The sequence below is a fragment of the Sabethes cyaneus genome, chromosome 3 (assembly GCF_943734655.1).
Source record: "Sabethes cyaneus chromosome 3, idSabCyanKW18_F2, whole genome shotgun sequence".
Classification (NCBI taxonomy): domain Eukaryota; kingdom Metazoa; phylum Arthropoda; class Insecta; order Diptera; family Culicidae; genus Sabethes; species Sabethes cyaneus.
Genome location: NC_071355.1, coordinates 113,876,020 through 113,893,839, shown reverse-complemented (window position 1 = coordinate 113,893,839; position 17,820 = coordinate 113,876,020). Strand labels below are relative to the sequence as shown.

Below are 17,820 nucleotides of genomic sequence, written 5' to 3'. Positions count from 1 at the left end.
ACCTCGAACAGCAATTGGTGTATTTCGCGAACGAAAGGTTATAAAATTCCTATGGAATGTATACTTTGTTAGGCCAAGTTATTATAAGTAGTATGTAAGACTTACTGTTGAGGCCCCTCGAGTCAATGACTGTGCTCAACCCTGCACTCGATAGTTGGCACTCTTGACAACTGTCAGCCGAGGCGGAAATGATTGTTACACCATTCTTTATTCTCGGGTCACAAAATGTAGTCGATTAAATATTAAAAGCTAAACGTACTAATTGTAATAAACTAAGTGTAGTCCTCAGTAGTAAACCATTCTTTTCCTCATCTAAATACGCAACATTCTGGCGACGAGGATTGTGAGTGAAACCCGCGAAAACGGTGATCAAGCGGTAAATTTCATTCGTCCGCTCTACAACACACCGTCACGCTAACAATGGATGAGGATTTTAAGAAAATGTTCATCGAAATGATGAGTACACAGCAGAAGATTTTGTCCGAGCTTGCTATGAGCCGAACAATGTCCACGACTGCCGCAGGAACATCATCGACTGACGCCCGCATGGAATCTCTTGCCAATTCTATGACAGAATTCCATTACGATCCCGAGTCAAACCTCACATTCGACAACTGGTACAGCCGTCATGAGGACACATTTCGGGTCGATGCAGGTAAACTCAATGATGCCGCCAAGACACGTCTGCTGCTCCGCAAACTCAGTGATAGTACTCATGCGGAGTACATGAACCACATTCTCCCGAAGACCACACGAGATTTTTCGTTCGACGAGACGGTGTCTAAATTGAAGCAGCTTTTTAGTGCACACGCATCCCTTTTCTGCAAGCGATACCGCTGCCTCACGCTTAACAAAAAAGCTTCCGACGACTTTCAAATGTATGCCGGTTTTGTGAATCGCCTATGCGAAGATTTCGGTGTTGCTAATTGTTCCGTCGACGAGTTCAAGTGTTTAATATACGTTTGTGGCCTACATGCACCCCAAGATGCTGAGATCCGGACCGCTCTGCTAGCTAAGCTGGAAGGCAACAAATCAATGACGCTCAACGATCTCACCACAGAGTGTCATCGCATTATCAACCTTCGGAAAGACGCTTCAATCGTGGAGTGCCCAAGCGAGAAGGCATCGGTCAACGCTATCAATCCGATCAAGCACCCGAAGAAACCAGTCGTCTCTAAGCCTGCATTCAAACACCCACCGATGCCCAACAATCCGGCTCATCGTAACAATAGTGATAGCAACAATAAACCGAGAACGCCGTGTTGGAAATGCGGACAGCTCCACTATGTTCGCGAGTGCCCCTTCCAAGACCATCGCTGCCGTGATTGTAACGTTATTGGGCACAAAGAAGGGTATTGCCACTGTGTGTCATCGAATCCAGGCAAGAAAAGGAAATCGAAACAAGCCCCACAAACAAAAGGCATTTATTCCGTTCGACAAGTTGCTGCTCGGGATCGGAGAAAATACGTCACCGTTGTTGTAAATAAAGTCAAAATTGAGCTCCAGTTAGATTGCGCGTCAGACATCAGCATCATCACCGAAGACAACTGGAATCGGATCGGACGACCATCAACTAAGCCACCTTCGCAACAAGCCCGGACGGCTTCAGGTCAACCGCTACCGCTCATCGCAGAAATTGATTGTGACGTTATGCTGAGAGGAGTTCATCGTTCAGGTAAACTGTTTATAACCAACGTTCACAATCTCAATCTTCTAGGCCTCGACTTTATCGAACTCTTCAACCTGTGGCACGTTCCCCTGAGCACGGTCTGCAACAACGTCACGACAGCAACCGACAACGTTCAATGGTTGAAAATATCGTTTCCGCAACTATTTTCGGATTCACTGGGTTGCTGTAATAAAACAGAAGCAAAACTTTATGTGAAGCCGGATGTTCAGCCCGTTTTCCGTGGTAAAAGACCTGTTCCGTTTGCCGCACTTGAACCGATCGAGACTGAGCTGAAACGATTGGAAGAGTTAGAAATCATTTCGCCGGTGGAGTTCTCTGACTGGGCGGCACCCATCGTTGCCGTTCGTAAGAAAGCAGTGAACGGACAGCCACCGAGAGTAAGAGTGTGCGCTGACTATTCTACTGGCCTAAACAGCGCCATTCAGCCCAATCAGCATCCTCTCCCGCTCCCCGAGGAGATTTTTGCCAAACTTTCCGGCAGCATAGTCTTCTCGCACATCGATCTATCGGATGCGTATTTGCAAATACCGGTCGAGAAAGATTCCAGACAGTACCTCACGATCAATACTCATCGCGGATTGTTTGAGTTTAATCGCTTGCCACCGGGTGTCAAATCTGCCCCAGGCACGTTTCAAACGATCGTCGACGCCATGGTAGCTGGTTTGGAAGGAGTTGAAACGTACCTCGACGACGTACTTGTGCACGGAAAGGACGCCAAGGAACATCGAGTCCGTCTTTTGAAGCTTCTGGAACGTATCCAGGAGTGGGGTTTTACGCTGCGCATTGAAAAGTGTTCTTGTTTCATGCCAGAAATCCACTATCTCGGTTTCATCATCAACCATCAAGGGATCCGGCCCGATCCTGTCAAAACAGCAGCCATATGTAGTATGCCGTCCCCACACGACGTCAGTACCTTACGATCATACCTCGGCGCTATAAATTTTTATGGCAAATTTGTTCGCAACATGCACGATCTACGACGCCCACTCGATTCACTTCTTAAAAAGGATTCAAAATGGAACTGGGATGAGAGCTGCCAACGTTCATTTGAGCAATTCAAAAGTTTGCTCCGTTCAGATCTGCTGCTTGCACACTACGACCCTAACCTCGAAACGATTGTCGCAGCGGATGCATCCAGCCATGGAGTCGGAGCTTGTCTTATGCATCGATACCCTGACGGTTCCATGAAAGTCGTGTGCCATGCCTCCCGAACGCTAACTCCAGCAGAACAGCGTTACGGTCAAGTGGAAAAGGAGGCATTGGCGCTAATCTTCGGCGTCACCAAGTTTCATCGCTTCATATACGGAAGAAAATTCAGCCTACACACCGATCACAAGCCGTTGGTCGCAGTATTTGGATCCAAGAAAGGTATACCAATCCATACAACCAACCGCCAACAACGATGGGCCCTCATTCTGCTGTCGTATGATTTCGATATCACGCACGTCGCTACGCAGGATTTTGGCTATGCGGACATCCTATCTAGGCTCATTGACCCGCGAGCAAAACCAGATGACGATTTCGTTATTGCCTCGGTTCAAATGGAAGAGGACGTGTCTGCAACCGTAAATGCAGCACTAACTGCTCTGCCGGTCACTTTCAAACACCTTCAAGCTGCCACTAACAAGGACAAGCTGCTTCTGGAAGTGATTCAACACCTGCAAACTGGTTGGCCTAAATCGATTAAGCAAGTCAATAAGCCGTTCTACGCTCGCAAGAAAGGACTTTCTCTCGTGCGAGGGTACCTCATGCTATCTGGTCGAATCGTTGTGCCGAAAGTATATCGGCAACCCGTACTCAAGGCCATCCACAAAGGACATCCCGGTCAAGAGCGGATGAAGTCAGTGATGAGGAGTCATGTCTACTGGCCCGGCGTCGATCAAGATGTGCAAAATTTCGTTTCGTCGTGCAGCGCTTGCGCATCTGTGGCCAAATCTCCGCCAAAAACATTACTTTCGTCGTGGCCACAAGCTAGTCATCCCTGGCAACGGCTACACGTGGATTATGCTGGTCCTTTTGAAGGACAGTATTTTCTGGTCATTGTCGACTCCTACAGTAAGTGGCCAGAGATCCTCCGAACATCAACCATCACCAGTAGGACGACCATCGAACTGCTTTTTGAAACGTTCGCTCGGTACGGACTGCCAGAAACCATTGTCAGCGATAATGGAACGCAGTTTTCTTGCAGCCATTTCAAAGAATTCTGCGAGTCTCTTGGCATCGTGCACATACGCACCGCTCCGTATCACCCGCAGTCCAATGGACAAGCGGAGCGCTTTGTGGATACTCTGAAGCGAGGCTTAAGAAAAATAATGCCAGAAACGCAAAACTCTATTTCCCGTTCTCTGCAAATTTTCTTGTCCGCTTACCGGTCAACACCGAACAAGTCGGCTCCGGATGGACTGTCACCGGCTGAAATTTTGATGGGGAGGAAACACCGGACCACATTGGATTTGCTGAAACCACCTGTAGATTTCGTTCTCCTGAAAAATCAGCACATGGAAAATCAATTCAACAGACACCATGGGGCAAAGAAGCGAAATTTCGAAAAAGGCGATCAAGTGTATGCAAGCACTCTCAAGCATGGAAAACTCGTATGGCTAGCTGGTACCGTCATCGAACGTGTTGGTAGTGTCAATTACAATGTGTTGCTGGATGGAAGCAGGCTAATCAGATCACACACCAATCAACTCCGTGCTCGGGGGAACACTAAAGTCGAGGTCCATATGGAAGAAGCTTCGTCGAACCATCACCTGCCGTTGCATATCCTGCTGCAGGAGTTCAAGTTCATCGAAGGGTCATCGACCGCTGCAGATCAACCGGTTCCTGCTGCGCCACGTCTACCGCGGGACCGCCCGCTTGTCCCGCTCCGTCGGTCCACTCGGATCCGCCGGATGCCCACTAGATACAACCCGTACTTCTGTAGATAAAAAGGGAGATGTTGAGGCCCCTCGAGTCAATGACTGTGCTCAACCCTGCACTCGATAGTTGGCATTCTTGACAACTGTCAGCCGAAGCGGAAATGATTGTTACACCATTCTTTATTTTCGGGTCACAAAATGTAGTCGATTAAATATTAAAAGCTAAACGTACTAATTGTAATAAACTAAGTGTAGTCCTCAGTAGTAAACCATTCTTTTCCTCATCTAAATACGCAACACTTACTTTAAGTTTTTCTCGCTGACTCGGGCTTTAAATTTCTTGAGATGCAGTATAAAGCTTGTTCGTTAACGGAATCTATAGAACTGAATATGTTTAACTTGTTAGAAATTGATTGGCTTTGTGTTCAACATCTCACCTATCGACGGTGGTAGCGTAGCACGGAATCTTAGCCAGAGCTGAATTAGTTGACCGTATTCACACCTGTTCGTATGTTTAGATCTAAGAATTTGCTTTAGCTTTAAGTTATTTTTCGCTCACCTGCTTCTAAATCGTGGATAGATAGCTAATCGATCAAATATAAGATTTACCTAATACAATCTATACACTAGAGATTAAGTACAAATAGGTTAGGAACGATAGTTATAATATTTGACTTGCTTTTCTCACCGTTTAGTGTTTAAGTATAGCAATCAAGGCTATTCGTATGTAAGCTAGTATAAGCAAATAGGTTTACGATTACTTTTAACTAGTTTTACAGTAACTTTTAGACGTGCGTGAATATAAAAACCAGTGTTGCTAAATTCACCGTAAAAGAACTAATCAACATGATATTCAAAGTATCTAATTTTTTGGGTAAGGTATTCTCAGAAACGCAACCTTTGAAATTCAATATTAAAATAGAAATATTTTTTTTTTGTATTTTTGTTTCTCTTAATATTTTTCTAATGTATGTATAAATATTGTTACTATTTTTTTTCTTTTCCTTGTGATTGTAATATGTGTTCATTCACTCTTTTTTTAGTTACTTTACATTCATTTTTTTTCTTTTTATTTACTTAGACAAAATAATAAATAGCTTTACAGATGTGTTATTTCCAGTTTACTTATTTTGGATAACTCTAAAATGAGCGAAACTGCAAAATGTTCCAGCAATGGAGAGCAAGGTAGTGGTGGAGGAAATTCTAACGGTAAAAAGATTAGACCTCACATTTGTCTTAGGCAACGTACTGGTCTACCTTATAACCAAGCTAATACGTCCAGAACGGAGAGTGATCGGAATGAAAAGGAAGCTAAAAGAACCGGAGGCGCCCAAAAGCGACCTACAAGTTTGATAGCTAACTCCGATGGACTCTCCTTCAGGGATGTGGATAGCATGGTGGAAGTTGGAATAATCCTAAGGAACTATCTTAGCAAGCAAATGATTACGGTATATTTTATTGCCGCGCAGAATGTTCTACAAAAAACTGAAGAACAAAGACACGTATTAGTAAGCCCGAAGTTTGCAAAATGCAGCCGTAAAAATAGTTGCCCGGTTTTTTATAAAGATCGAGCAACTGCAATATGGCTAAAGGATGTAACTCGGTCACTTGCTAAACTGAACTTGCATATTTAGCGTACGGCTTCGCCTAAAAAGAATGAGGAGCGAATATCCAATAAAAATGAAGCCAATTAAGTTTTTGCAGGCTAACCTCCATCACGCTAGAGGCGCATCGGCGGTCCTAAGTAGGAGGTTTAATAAAGAGGGGTTGGACATGGCATTGCTACAAGAGCCATGGACCAACAAAGGAAAAATACACGGAATTCAAATTGAAAGATGTAAGTTGTTCTATGACGAGAATCAAAACTCGCCCAGAACAGCAGTTCTCGTCAATAATACGCTGAAATGCTATCCTATTACGGAATTCATCAAACGTAATATCGTTGCGGTCATGGTGGAGGTACCAACCATCAAAGGGAAAACTGAAGTCGTAGTCGCTTCCGCATACTTTCCTGGTGATGTTTCTGTGGTGCTTCCTCCTGAAATCGCATCGTTTGTTAAATACTGCCGCGAAGTTAATAAGTCGTTTATCATTGCATGTAACGCAAACGCTCACCACACAGTGTGGGGCAGTACCGACATAAATGCAAGAGGTGAAAATCTTCTTGAATACCTGTCATCAAACAATATAGATATATGCAATTTGGGTAATAAACCCACATTTTCAAATGTAATCAGAGAAGAAGTACTGGACTTGACACTTTGCAACTCTTCAATTTCTGAGAAAATTCGGAATTGGCATGTCTCAGATGAAACTTCACTATCTGATCATAAACACATCATGTTTGAATGGGGTGGAGGCGACACTACGCCTGTGACATTTCGTGATCCAAGGAAAACAAACTGGGATCAGTATGTTCATCACTTAAACTCAAACACACTTACAACGTATAATATTGATTCGAGTCAACAACTTGAATCATTTTCTCAAAAATTAAATGAAGTGATTCTTAATGCTTACAACAATAGTTGTCCTATCAAACATTCGTCCTCTAACAGGGATGAACCGTGGTGGAACCTGAAGTTGGAACGTCTTAGGAAAAGTACTCGAAAAATGTTCAATTTAGCCAAACGTACATCAAATTGGACTGAATATAGGAAAGCTCTAACTGAGTATAATAAAGAAATAAGGAAATCTAAGAGGAAATCTTGGATGCTAACATGCGAAACCATAAATAACACACCAACAGTTGCAAGGCTACAGAAAACCCTTGCAAAAAATCACACAACCGAACTAGGTAATCTTAAGTATCAAGACGGAGATTATACTAAAAATCCAGGTGACACTTTAAACTTGATGATGGAAACACATTTTCCGGGCTCAACTGTGTGTGTGATCTCGGAAGGTATAGGTGTAGAAAGTTGTTCTACAGAGATTTTCTCAGAATCTAGTAGAGCAGACGGTATAGCACCAGATGTGTCTGACAAAATCTTTACAACAGCGAGAGTGGCAAATGTTGTGAGATCATTTCAGCCATTTAAATCTGCAGGTGCTGACGGAGTATTTCCAGCACTGCTTCAAAAAGGTGAAGCAATCCTGGTACCGGCGCTCATGCAGATTTTTAGGGCAAGTTTAAGATTCAAATACATTCCATCGAAATGGAGATCAGTTAAGGTCATTTTCATACCGAAAGCTGGTAAGAGAGACAGGACGAATCCCAAATCCTTCAGACCTATCAGTCTATCTTCGGTTCTACTGAAGACAATGGAAAAAGTTCTGAAAGATTATGTCGATTCAACATACATGCAATCATATCCATTATCTGAATATCAGTTTGCATATCAATCTGGTAGTTCAACAGTAACAGCACTTCATACGCTTGTAGGTAAAATTGAGAAATCTCTTTCAGTAAGGAGCTTTCGACAATACTTCCTATTCATCTATGAAAGATGCTATGAAACGAAGAAAATATAATACGCACATAATCGATTGGATTCATACCATGCTGGCAAAAAGAGAAATCACTTCTGAGCGTGGAGGGTCCTCTATGACAATAAAGGCAATGAAGGGATGTCCACAAGGAGGAGTTCTTTCACCACTTTTGTGGTCTTTAGTTGTAGATGACCTACTTAGGAGTCTAGAAGCTGAAGGTTTCGAAGTTGTCGGCTTTGCAGATGACCTTGTCATCATGGTGAGAGGAAAATTTGATAACATAGTTTCGGAAAGAATGCAACAGGCTCTAAGGCTTACCCAATCTTGGTATAAGAAGGAGGGCTTAAGCATTAATCCGACAAAAATCGTAATTGTCCCTTTCACTAAAAGGAGAAAACTCAACTTAAAGCTTCTCAAGCTTGAAGGAAAGCAAATAAAATTTAGTGAACAGGTAAAATTCTTAGGTTTAATTCTGTACGCAAAGCTAAACTGGAATGCACATCTCGACGTAGCGATAAACAAGGCAGTCAGTGCATTGTGTCTATGTTCAAAAACCTTCGGAAGGAAATGGGGCTTAAAGCCAAAAATGATAATGTGGATCTACACATCTATTATAAAACCGAAAGTTACGTATGCTTCGTTAGTCTGGTGGCCAAAAACAAAGGAGGCTACTGCTGAATCAAAGCTTGCAAAACTTCAACGACTTGCGTGCATTGCAATAACCGGAGCAATGCGTAGTACTCCATCGAAAGCATTAGATGCAATTCTCAATCTGCTTCCTTTGCATGAATTTGTGCAATTAGAAGCAGAGAGATGTGCTCTGAGGCTTAATAAATTTAAAAATGTTTCATCGGATCATTCTGGTCACATGAGCATTCTGAATTACTTTAAAATAGGGCCTGTGTTAAGTATGAATGGAGATTGGATGAAACCGGAGGATAACTATGACACTCCCTACAAAGTGTGCGAAACATCGCGCCACGATTGGGAGATTGGAGTTCCTATGGTTCGTCAAGGCTCAACGATATTTTTCGCTGATGGCTCAAAAATTGGTTCAAAAACTGGTGCTGGAATCTATGGCCCTGGAACAAAAATATCAGTGGCAATGGGAATATGGCCAACTGTGTTTCAGGCGGAGATTTTTGCAATAATTGAATGTGTAAATGTTTGCTTGAGGAGGAAATATAAACATGCAAATATTTGCATCTTCTCTGATAGTCAAGCAGCACTGAAGGCACTAAGTGCTTGTAAATGTACTTCTAAAATAGTTTGGGATTTGTAGCATGGTCATCATTCTACAATTTTTACGCATCATACGCCACTCATGCTCACTGTTCAAAACTGCAGAAATCACGTTTAGTCCGACGCTTGTATTTAAATATCTCCGTCGCGTTCAAAATTCAGCGCTTTTCAAAAACTTATCCACTGTTTCCGTCTCACCAAAGCCGAATCGTGCAAAAGAAGGGAAGCGCGATTGAACCGACATGCGAAAGAACGGGATGATACCACTAAACCTTTAGAAAGACACGAACGTTGAAGAGTCGTTTTCTAAAGAAAACGTACTTCCGTGAAAAGAATTTGAATGCCTACTATTTTATCTGAGGATTTCCAAATTTCTGCCCTTTCATTTCGATCCAGATCGTGGAAGAGACTAGTGGTATTTTAGTAGTTACGCGTGCGTTATTTTGTAGAAGTATTAGCTAGTGCGGTCGAAAGCTTAGGCAGTGCGGTCCTTCGTCTACGGACGATTTTTCGTGTGTTGTGTGACAGACAAGAAGGTAAGATAATTTAAAAAAGGTGTGTGATGGTAAAAATATTCAAAGGCGTCGACAGCCGATCGACGGCTTCTTTTGTCAGATTTTCTTTTGCTGCGACCGTTTCCTGCCAACCCGCTTCTAGCGACGCCTAAGCGGTACCACCACTTCACGACGACCTCGAAAAGCAGCGCTAAGCAAACCACGCGCTTCGCTTTCTTCTGGCAACGCTCAACCATCGCTAGTGCAACGGCTAAACACTGCCGCGCCGTCATCGTAGCATCACGTTTCCGAACGACGCTGTTCGACGCCATCGCGGATCTTGTTCGGCGCCATCGCAACGACGCCATCATTGCAACGGCCGACGCCGTGCTTGTCATCAGTTACAGCCAACAAGCAACTGACCGATCAGCTGATCGGACCGTGAGTAGACAAACGTGCACGTAAAACCTAAAATCCACACACACGCCTTTTCAAATTTTACCGCTCGAAGAACGAGCTCGAAAGCAAACGAGTAGACCTTTGTGCCGTTCTGCGAACCAGAACTATTACCAGAACGAGCCGACAGAGACCGCACTGTAGGAAAGAGGGAAAGAGATAACCAGAGTTAGGTCTATTAATAGAACTGAAGACGTCGATAAAGAAGGCCGAATTAAATAAACCCTCGTTGTTGATTGTATAGCGGTATTTTATCTGTAACCCTCGCTACTCCCTGTTATAAGTCACTCCTGAGAACATTCCTCACATTCGCGTCCGATATTTGAATTTTACTTTGTTTTTCTACACCGCTTGGCTGGCGGGAAACAGCCACACTATTACTCTGAAGCGAGAAGGAGAGAAGGATAGGGAGATCTTTGCCGGTGATGATAACATTATACTTATAGGTTCTGTCTTCTTTGAACCGGTAAGGCGGTCGTTGTCTTCGCTGAAGGTAATAGTGGCACCATCTGGACGCGGGTAGATTAACGTTCCAGGTGTGCAAATCAACCGTTCCTTTGCGCGATTCGGGACCCATTTTCCACAACCTGCCCTGAGGTTAGGTTTCGTGCCGGGCAACCTTAACCGAGCGAGTGGTCCTCTTTCAGAGGTGGCGCTTAAGCCACTCGTCTTAAACGGCCTGAAGAGCTCTGGTGAACGGAAGATAACTCGCGGGCAAGCCGCCCACGTTATATTGGCGCCCAACGTTTAAAGGCTGAAATTTTGAATTTTTTTAGTCAGATATTTTTCCTACATTTTTTTTGGCGCATATTTAGCAAATTTTTCTTGAAAGGAAACAAACTGGAGATAATTTCGGATTGTTTCATTTCATAAATTTAGAATTAGATAACTTGTAAATATAACCATATTATTCATACTTCTATGCTTAAATTTGAATACACGTCAACTGTTGATTTCTGAATTTAACATCTACTATACTATATTATTTAATTTTTACATTACATTATTATATTTATAAGTTTTCAAACACATTTCAAACATTATTTATAGTTGCATTTTTGATCAACACCTTAGTATAATCTTAAATTAGGGCGAACGGTGATCTAGCGTAAGTGAATATCTAGAACAATTATCCTGCTAAATTTTCAACATGGCTATGAAATTTCCATACGCGAATCATTTGACGAACGAAGAGGTAGATTATGAACTGGTGTTGCGAAATCAGTTGGAGGAGAGGCAAAAAGATTTGCCAAGCAAAATGCGATTGTTGCGAAGGCTGTTTAAGGAAGACAATAAATCGGGAAGAGAGTATCTTTCTCCTTACCAGTTCGAAACGGAAGTAGATCTGATAATCAATCGGGTCGATCAAATTGAACGCCTTCTTCAAGACGCTGCACACCCAACTTTGCTGTCTCGTTTTAGACATTATTTCCTCCGAGTACAGAGGAACGTGGCAGCAAACGAAGGTGGCGAAAAGGTCCGTCAACAATTGTTGAGGAGAATCGAAGAGCTGTTACAAACAACAGCTAGTAAATTACCTCCTTCAGAAACTGAAGAAGAAAGCACCTCGAACGAATTAGCCAGAGCAGAGGGGGTTGATATCGCGGAAGGTGGGGATACCACTAAAGGAAACGCGAAAAATAAATTGTTAGGAGCAATTCCAAAAAGCATCCAAACACCTGCCAAGAAGATTGCCCCGGTCGATTCGAATGTCACAGAACCTTCGTACGAAGAAATGAGAAACCGCGTGTTCGAGCTCGAGAAGCTGTTAAAACAATTGCAGATGTCAGTACCAAAAAGCATATCCGGTTTCGACGCTCCGCCACGGGTAGGAAGTGAGCCAGTGTTTCAAAACGAACCAGATGGGTTAGACGCACAATTCCGTGTGCGAAATCGAAATTCACGAGTTCACTTGCAAAGTTATGGGGTTCAACAACAAAATTTGGAGCAGAATCGACAAACAAGCAGAGTGACGAGGCAGGCCCAGGAGTTTAGCGACAGCGATTCAGAAGAAGAGCAACGACAGGTATCAAGAGGTTGGCGAAGAACAGATGGGAGGCATAGCTTAAACGTAAACGAGGGTAGGCGTGAATCGTGGGGTTCTAATTCCAGTTACCAACGAGACCGAGAGTCTAGACACTACCGGAGAATAGAGCACTGGAAATTATTCTTCTCGGGAGACACGAAGTCCGTATCTGTCGAAAACTTTCTCTACAAACTCAAGAAGATTGCTAGAAGAGAAGGGGTATCGGACAGTAATTTGCTTAGGGATATTCACCTTGTCCTAGAAGGACAGGCTTCGGATTGGTTCTTTACATATGTCGATGAATTCGAGCACTGGGATGATTTCGAAGAACGGATCCGATACCGGTTTGGAAATCCAAACCAGGACCAGGGAATAAGACAAAAGATTCAGGATCGGAAACAGCTAAGAGGTGAACCGTTTATTGCGTTTGTGACGGACATAGAGAGGCTAAACAAAATGCTCTCTAGGCCACTTTCCCGCAGAAGGAAATTCGAAGTAGTGTGGGACAATATGCGGCAACATTACCGTTCAAAAATCGCGACCATCTCCGTTCGAGACTTGGACCACCTGGTGCGGTTAAACCACGGGATAGATGCCGCCGACCCGAACCTTCAACAGTTTCCTGACTCTCGTAATCAACAGCGCAACATCCACCATGTCGAGTGTGAAGATTCCGACGAAGAGAGGGACAGTCCGGAAGAAATAGGTGCAATTAGGTTAAGAGCGGACGAACCGAACCGACAGCGGATAGAAACGAGACCGGAACGACAAAATTTAGAGAGGACAGAACAAAACCGTCAAAGCTTGTGCTGGAATTGTAAAAGAGCAGGGCACAATTGGCGGGACTGTCGCGAACCGAAAAAAATCTTCTGTTACGGCTGCGGCGAACTGGGACAAACAATTCGCTCTTGTACAAAATGCGGTATGCGAGGTGGGAGACAGTCGCAGTACAACCAGGGAAACCGGTAAAGGGGTGCACGATTGGGAACACAATCATCCCTATCTCTAAAAACGTTCCCGATGTACAAAAATACGACCCAGTCGACCAGATACATACAATCAAAATAGAAACAAGAAACTGTCCCTATCTGTCCGTAAAAGTCTTTGACAATGAATTTACAGCCCTTCTAGATTCAGGTGCCGGTATTAGCGTAATAAATTCGTTGGAGCTCGCCGAAAAATACGGGTTGAAGCTTCAACCAACAAGATTAAAAGTCAGCACGGCGGATAACACTCAGTACAAATGTTTGGGATACCTCAATATACCGTATACTTTTAAGGGAATAACAAGAGTAGTCCCTACAGTTGTCGTCCCTGAAATCTCGAAGCCGATACTAGGATGTAATTTCTGGAAAAGCTTCGGAATTCAACCAATGGTAAACTTGGGCCGAGGACCAGAACCCGTTGGACAGTTTGAGGTAGTCAATGAGCTCATTGCATTTACGTTGGAACCGGTGGGATACTTGCCACAACTGCCAACGTCCGAAGACACGTCTTTAGACATACCGACGTTCGATATACCGGAAAAAGCACAAATACCAACGGAAGAGTCCCTCGAGGTGGAACACGTGTTGACAAGCGATGAGCGAAAGGAACTGTTGGGAGTCATAAAGCATTTTGAATTCACCTGCAGCGAAAAACTGGGCAGAACAAATATGATCGAGCACGAAATTGTATTGAAAGAGGGAGCGAAGCCGAAAAACCAACCAACATACCGCTGTTCGCCTAGCATTCAGAAGGAAGTGGATGCGGAAATAGAACGCTACAAACAGATGGGCGTGATTGAAGAATGCTACAGCGAATGGACTAATCCGTTAGTTCCGGTTCGGAAGTCGAACGGAAAGATCAGAGTTTGCTTGGACTCGAGGAGGTTGAACGCAATGACGGTTAAAGACACGTATCCAATTCGGAACATGTTAGAAATTTTCGGAAGGCTGGAGCACGCAAAATACTTCTCGATCATAGACCTGAAAGACGCCTATTTTCAAATACCACTGAAAAAAGAATGTCGGAACTTGACAGCGTTTCGAACATCAAAAGGGCTTTACAGGTTCAAAGTCTGCCCGTTCGGCGTAACAAATGCACCGTTTACCATGTGCCGCTTAATGGATAAGGCTATTGGATTCGACTTAATGCCGTCGGTGTTTGTTTACCTAGACGACATCGTTATAGCAACGAAGACGCTAGAAGAACACCTCAGGTTATTAAAGGTAGTTTCTGAAAGGTTACGGAAGGCAAACCTAACGGTGTCCCTGGAAAAATCTAAGTTCTGCCGCAAACAGATAAAGTATCTAGGATACTTGCTGACAGAACAGGGTGTCGCAATTGACGGTTCCCGAATTGCACCGATTCTCGATTACGCACGACCGAAAAACGTGAAAGATGTTCGTCGGCTGCTAGGCTTGGCAGGCTTCTACCAACGGTTCATTAAGAACTATAGCCGCATAACCGTTCCAATAACGGACCTGCTTAAAAAAGCTAAAAAAAAGTTCGAGTGGACAGAGGAAGCCGAACAAGCTTTCACCGAATTGAAGTCGGTTTTAACATCAGCACCGATTCTGGCAAACCCGGATTTCGAAAAGCCATTTACCATAGAATCGGATGCTTCTGACACAGCGGTTGGAGCGGCATTGGTCCAGGAACTCGACGGGGAAACGAGAGTGATTGCCTACTTCAGTAAGAAATTGAGCAGGACACAGCGGGCATATTCAAGTGTCGAAAAGGAATGCCTTGGAGTGTTGCTCGCAATTGAAAATTTCCGGCACTACGTAGAAGGTTCGCGGTTCAAAGTGGTCACTGACGCACGGAGCCTCTTGTGGCTGTTTACCATCGGAGTGGAGTCTGGCAACTCAAAACTCCTTCGATGGGCGCTCAAGATCCAGTCTTATGACATCCAGTTGGAGTACAGAAAAGGAAGCTGTAACATAACGGCCGACTGTTTGTCAAGGTCAATCAACCTACTCGATCTAACATCCCAGGACATCGACTACGAAGAACTGGCCGAAAAAATCAAAGCAGAACCAGCGAAGTTTCCCGATTATCAAATAACAGACGGTGTTATCTACCGGTACGTGAAAAGCGAGACGTTGGTGGATGATCCACGATTTCGATGGAAAATGTACCCCCGTGTTGAAGAAAGATCGCCAATCATCAAAACCGAACACGAGACTGCACATCTCGGAACGGAAAAAACCCTACAAGCGCTAAAGCGCCGCTACACATGGCCAGGTATGGCAGAGGACGTAAAAAAGCTATGTCGAGAATGTCTGAAGTGCCAAACCTCGAAAGCCGGCAATATCAATACACTCCCGCCAATGGGAATACAGAAAGAGTTCGTTGAATACCCGTGGCAATTTGTTACGTTGGACTATGTCGGTCCGCTCCCGGCATCCGGAAAGGGTCGTCACACCTGCTTGTTAGTCGCAACGGACGTGTTCAGCAAATTTGTGTTGATCCAACCATTCAGAGAAGCGAAAGCGAACTCGTTAGTAGATTTCGTGAAAAACATGATATTTCTCTTGTTCGGCGTACCAGAAGTCGTACTAACAGACAACGGTACGCAATTCACGTCGAAAATATTCCGCGAATTGCTAACCGAGTTCAATGTAAACCATTGGCTTACTCCAGCCTACCACCCACAAGTGAATAACACGGAGCGTGTAAACCGGGTAATAACAACCGCCATCCGAGCAACGATTAAGCAACACAAGGATTGGGCTGACGATTTGCAAACGATTGCCTGTGCAATTCGAAACGCAGTACACGAATCGACCAAATATACACCGCAATTTGTTGTCTTCGGTAGGGAAAGGGTGTCGGATGGCCAGGAATATGCGAAAATGCGCGACCAGGTCAGAGACAACGTTTCACCAGCTGAAGTAGAGGGAAGGAGGAAGAAACTCTTCGAGGAAATAAAAAGCCAGTTGACGAAAGCCTATGAGCGTCACAAGAAGCAGTACAATTTGCGATCGAACCCTGATTGTCCAACTTACTCAGTTGGCGAATCTGTTCTGAAACGAACTTTCGAACTGTCGGATAAAGCAAAAGGTTTTTGTGCAAAGTTAGCGCCGAAATTTGAACTCGCCGTAGTCAGGAAAATATTAGGAAAACACTGCTACGAGCTTGAGGATACAAATGGAAAGCGACTAGGCGTCTTCTATGGGAATCACCTAAAGAAGGCAAACTTGCCTAAGAATTAACAATTTTTACAGCTATGTAGTCCTACGGGATAACCAAATGTGTAGGCATATGAAAACACCTTTGGGATTAAATCCAACCAGTTTTACAGCTATGAATCTTGATGAGTGACAAACGAGACAACTATTCAGTTAAAGAAAAAACCTTCGAGGTCAACTTTTCCCATTTTCCAAATGACCAACTAATTTTGTTCAAGCTATGGCAACTCTACGGAGAAACACAAGGAAAATTTATGTGAGGGACCAATAAAAAAATTCCCAATATTCATACTGGTCATTGGCTCGATTTGAAGTTGATTGTACAGTCAAGAAAGTGAAGAGGAAATACCTGGCCAAAGAACTCAGACACGAAGCATAAGAAGGAGCCTGGGCGATGACCTGTATTAGTAATGATACCATGAATGAAGCGAGCCCAAAGGTGATGATCTCGCGCTTGAAACAGTAAATGTTCTGGTTCGACTAAAGGATTTCCTCACCGAACGTTCGAACATTGTACAACGACCAAAAATTTAACCAATTCCCAACCTCACATGTGGGAAATCGGCAGAGTACATCAGCTATGCACACTTCGGGAGAAGCAACAACGGGAAATATCCATACAAAACACCAAAAAGGGCAAATAACCTAACCAAAGAGAGACCTTCAAGATCCTACCTGATCCACTGTATATATGTACATATGTAAATAGTTAGATTAGTCGCGCCTATCATCTTATTTCTATGTTAGTCTTAAGCTAGGGTTAATAGATAGTTCTTAAGTTACCAAATTTCCATTATTTTTCCTCCTCATAGTTGTTGCTTAGTTTCCATATAGCATCCTTATTTAGTACTTTAGTCCTTTCATTGATATGTTTCCATAATTTTCCATTTTTAGCATGCCATTTTGATTTTAAATTATTATTATTCAGTAATATTATCCAGTCCGTAATCAAGTATAGCTGTATAGTATAGGCTTCTAAAAATAAACAAGAGAAAGCAGAGTTAGAATCTTCGTTACCGACCAGCGCGGATTATTTAAATCCGTTTTCTGCCCTTTTTCACCGCATCTGAAAAAGAAAAATAGTTCAAATTAGCAAAACGATAAAACGATACATATTAAATAATACTTCCCGCAATAATTTTGATCCAAGCAGCAACACAATTCCTCAAAAAACGCAAAATTCCACCAGGAAAATAAATTTCACCATCCACCTTCTTAAAATATTTTTCTATTTTGACGTTTTCGTCATTCTTTTGATCTCGTGTAGTTGGCAACGCTAACAGTATGGAAGGGAGAATATCGATATATCGATATTCTCATCGTAACTATCGAGGGGTACTGTAAAGTCAGTTTGAAATATTTCAAGGAAATATTTCCTGCTTAATTTTTTTGAATTAGATTTGCGTTTATTTAAAACAGAATTTCGGAAATAATTTCTGGAGTA

At 43.3% G+C, this 17,820-nt stretch overlaps 1 protein-coding gene across 1 annotated transcript; it reads left to right on the top strand.

Moving 5' to 3' along the window:
• The first annotated feature begins 420 nt into the window (after window positions 1-420).
• On the top strand, window positions 421-4,620 carry LOC128740040 (uncharacterized protein K02A2.6-like). Its single transcript, XM_053835549.1, has one exon. It carries the CDS (start codon window positions 421-423, stop codon window positions 4,618-4,620), a length of 4,200 nt encoding a protein of 1,399 aa, XP_053691524.1.
• Window positions 4,621-17,820: the final 13,200 nt, after the last annotated feature.

Coding starts and splice junctions, on each gene's coding strand:
- LOC128740040 (XM_053835549.1), top strand. CDS start 421: ATGGATGAGGATTTTAAGAAAATGTTCATCGAAATGATGAGTACACAG.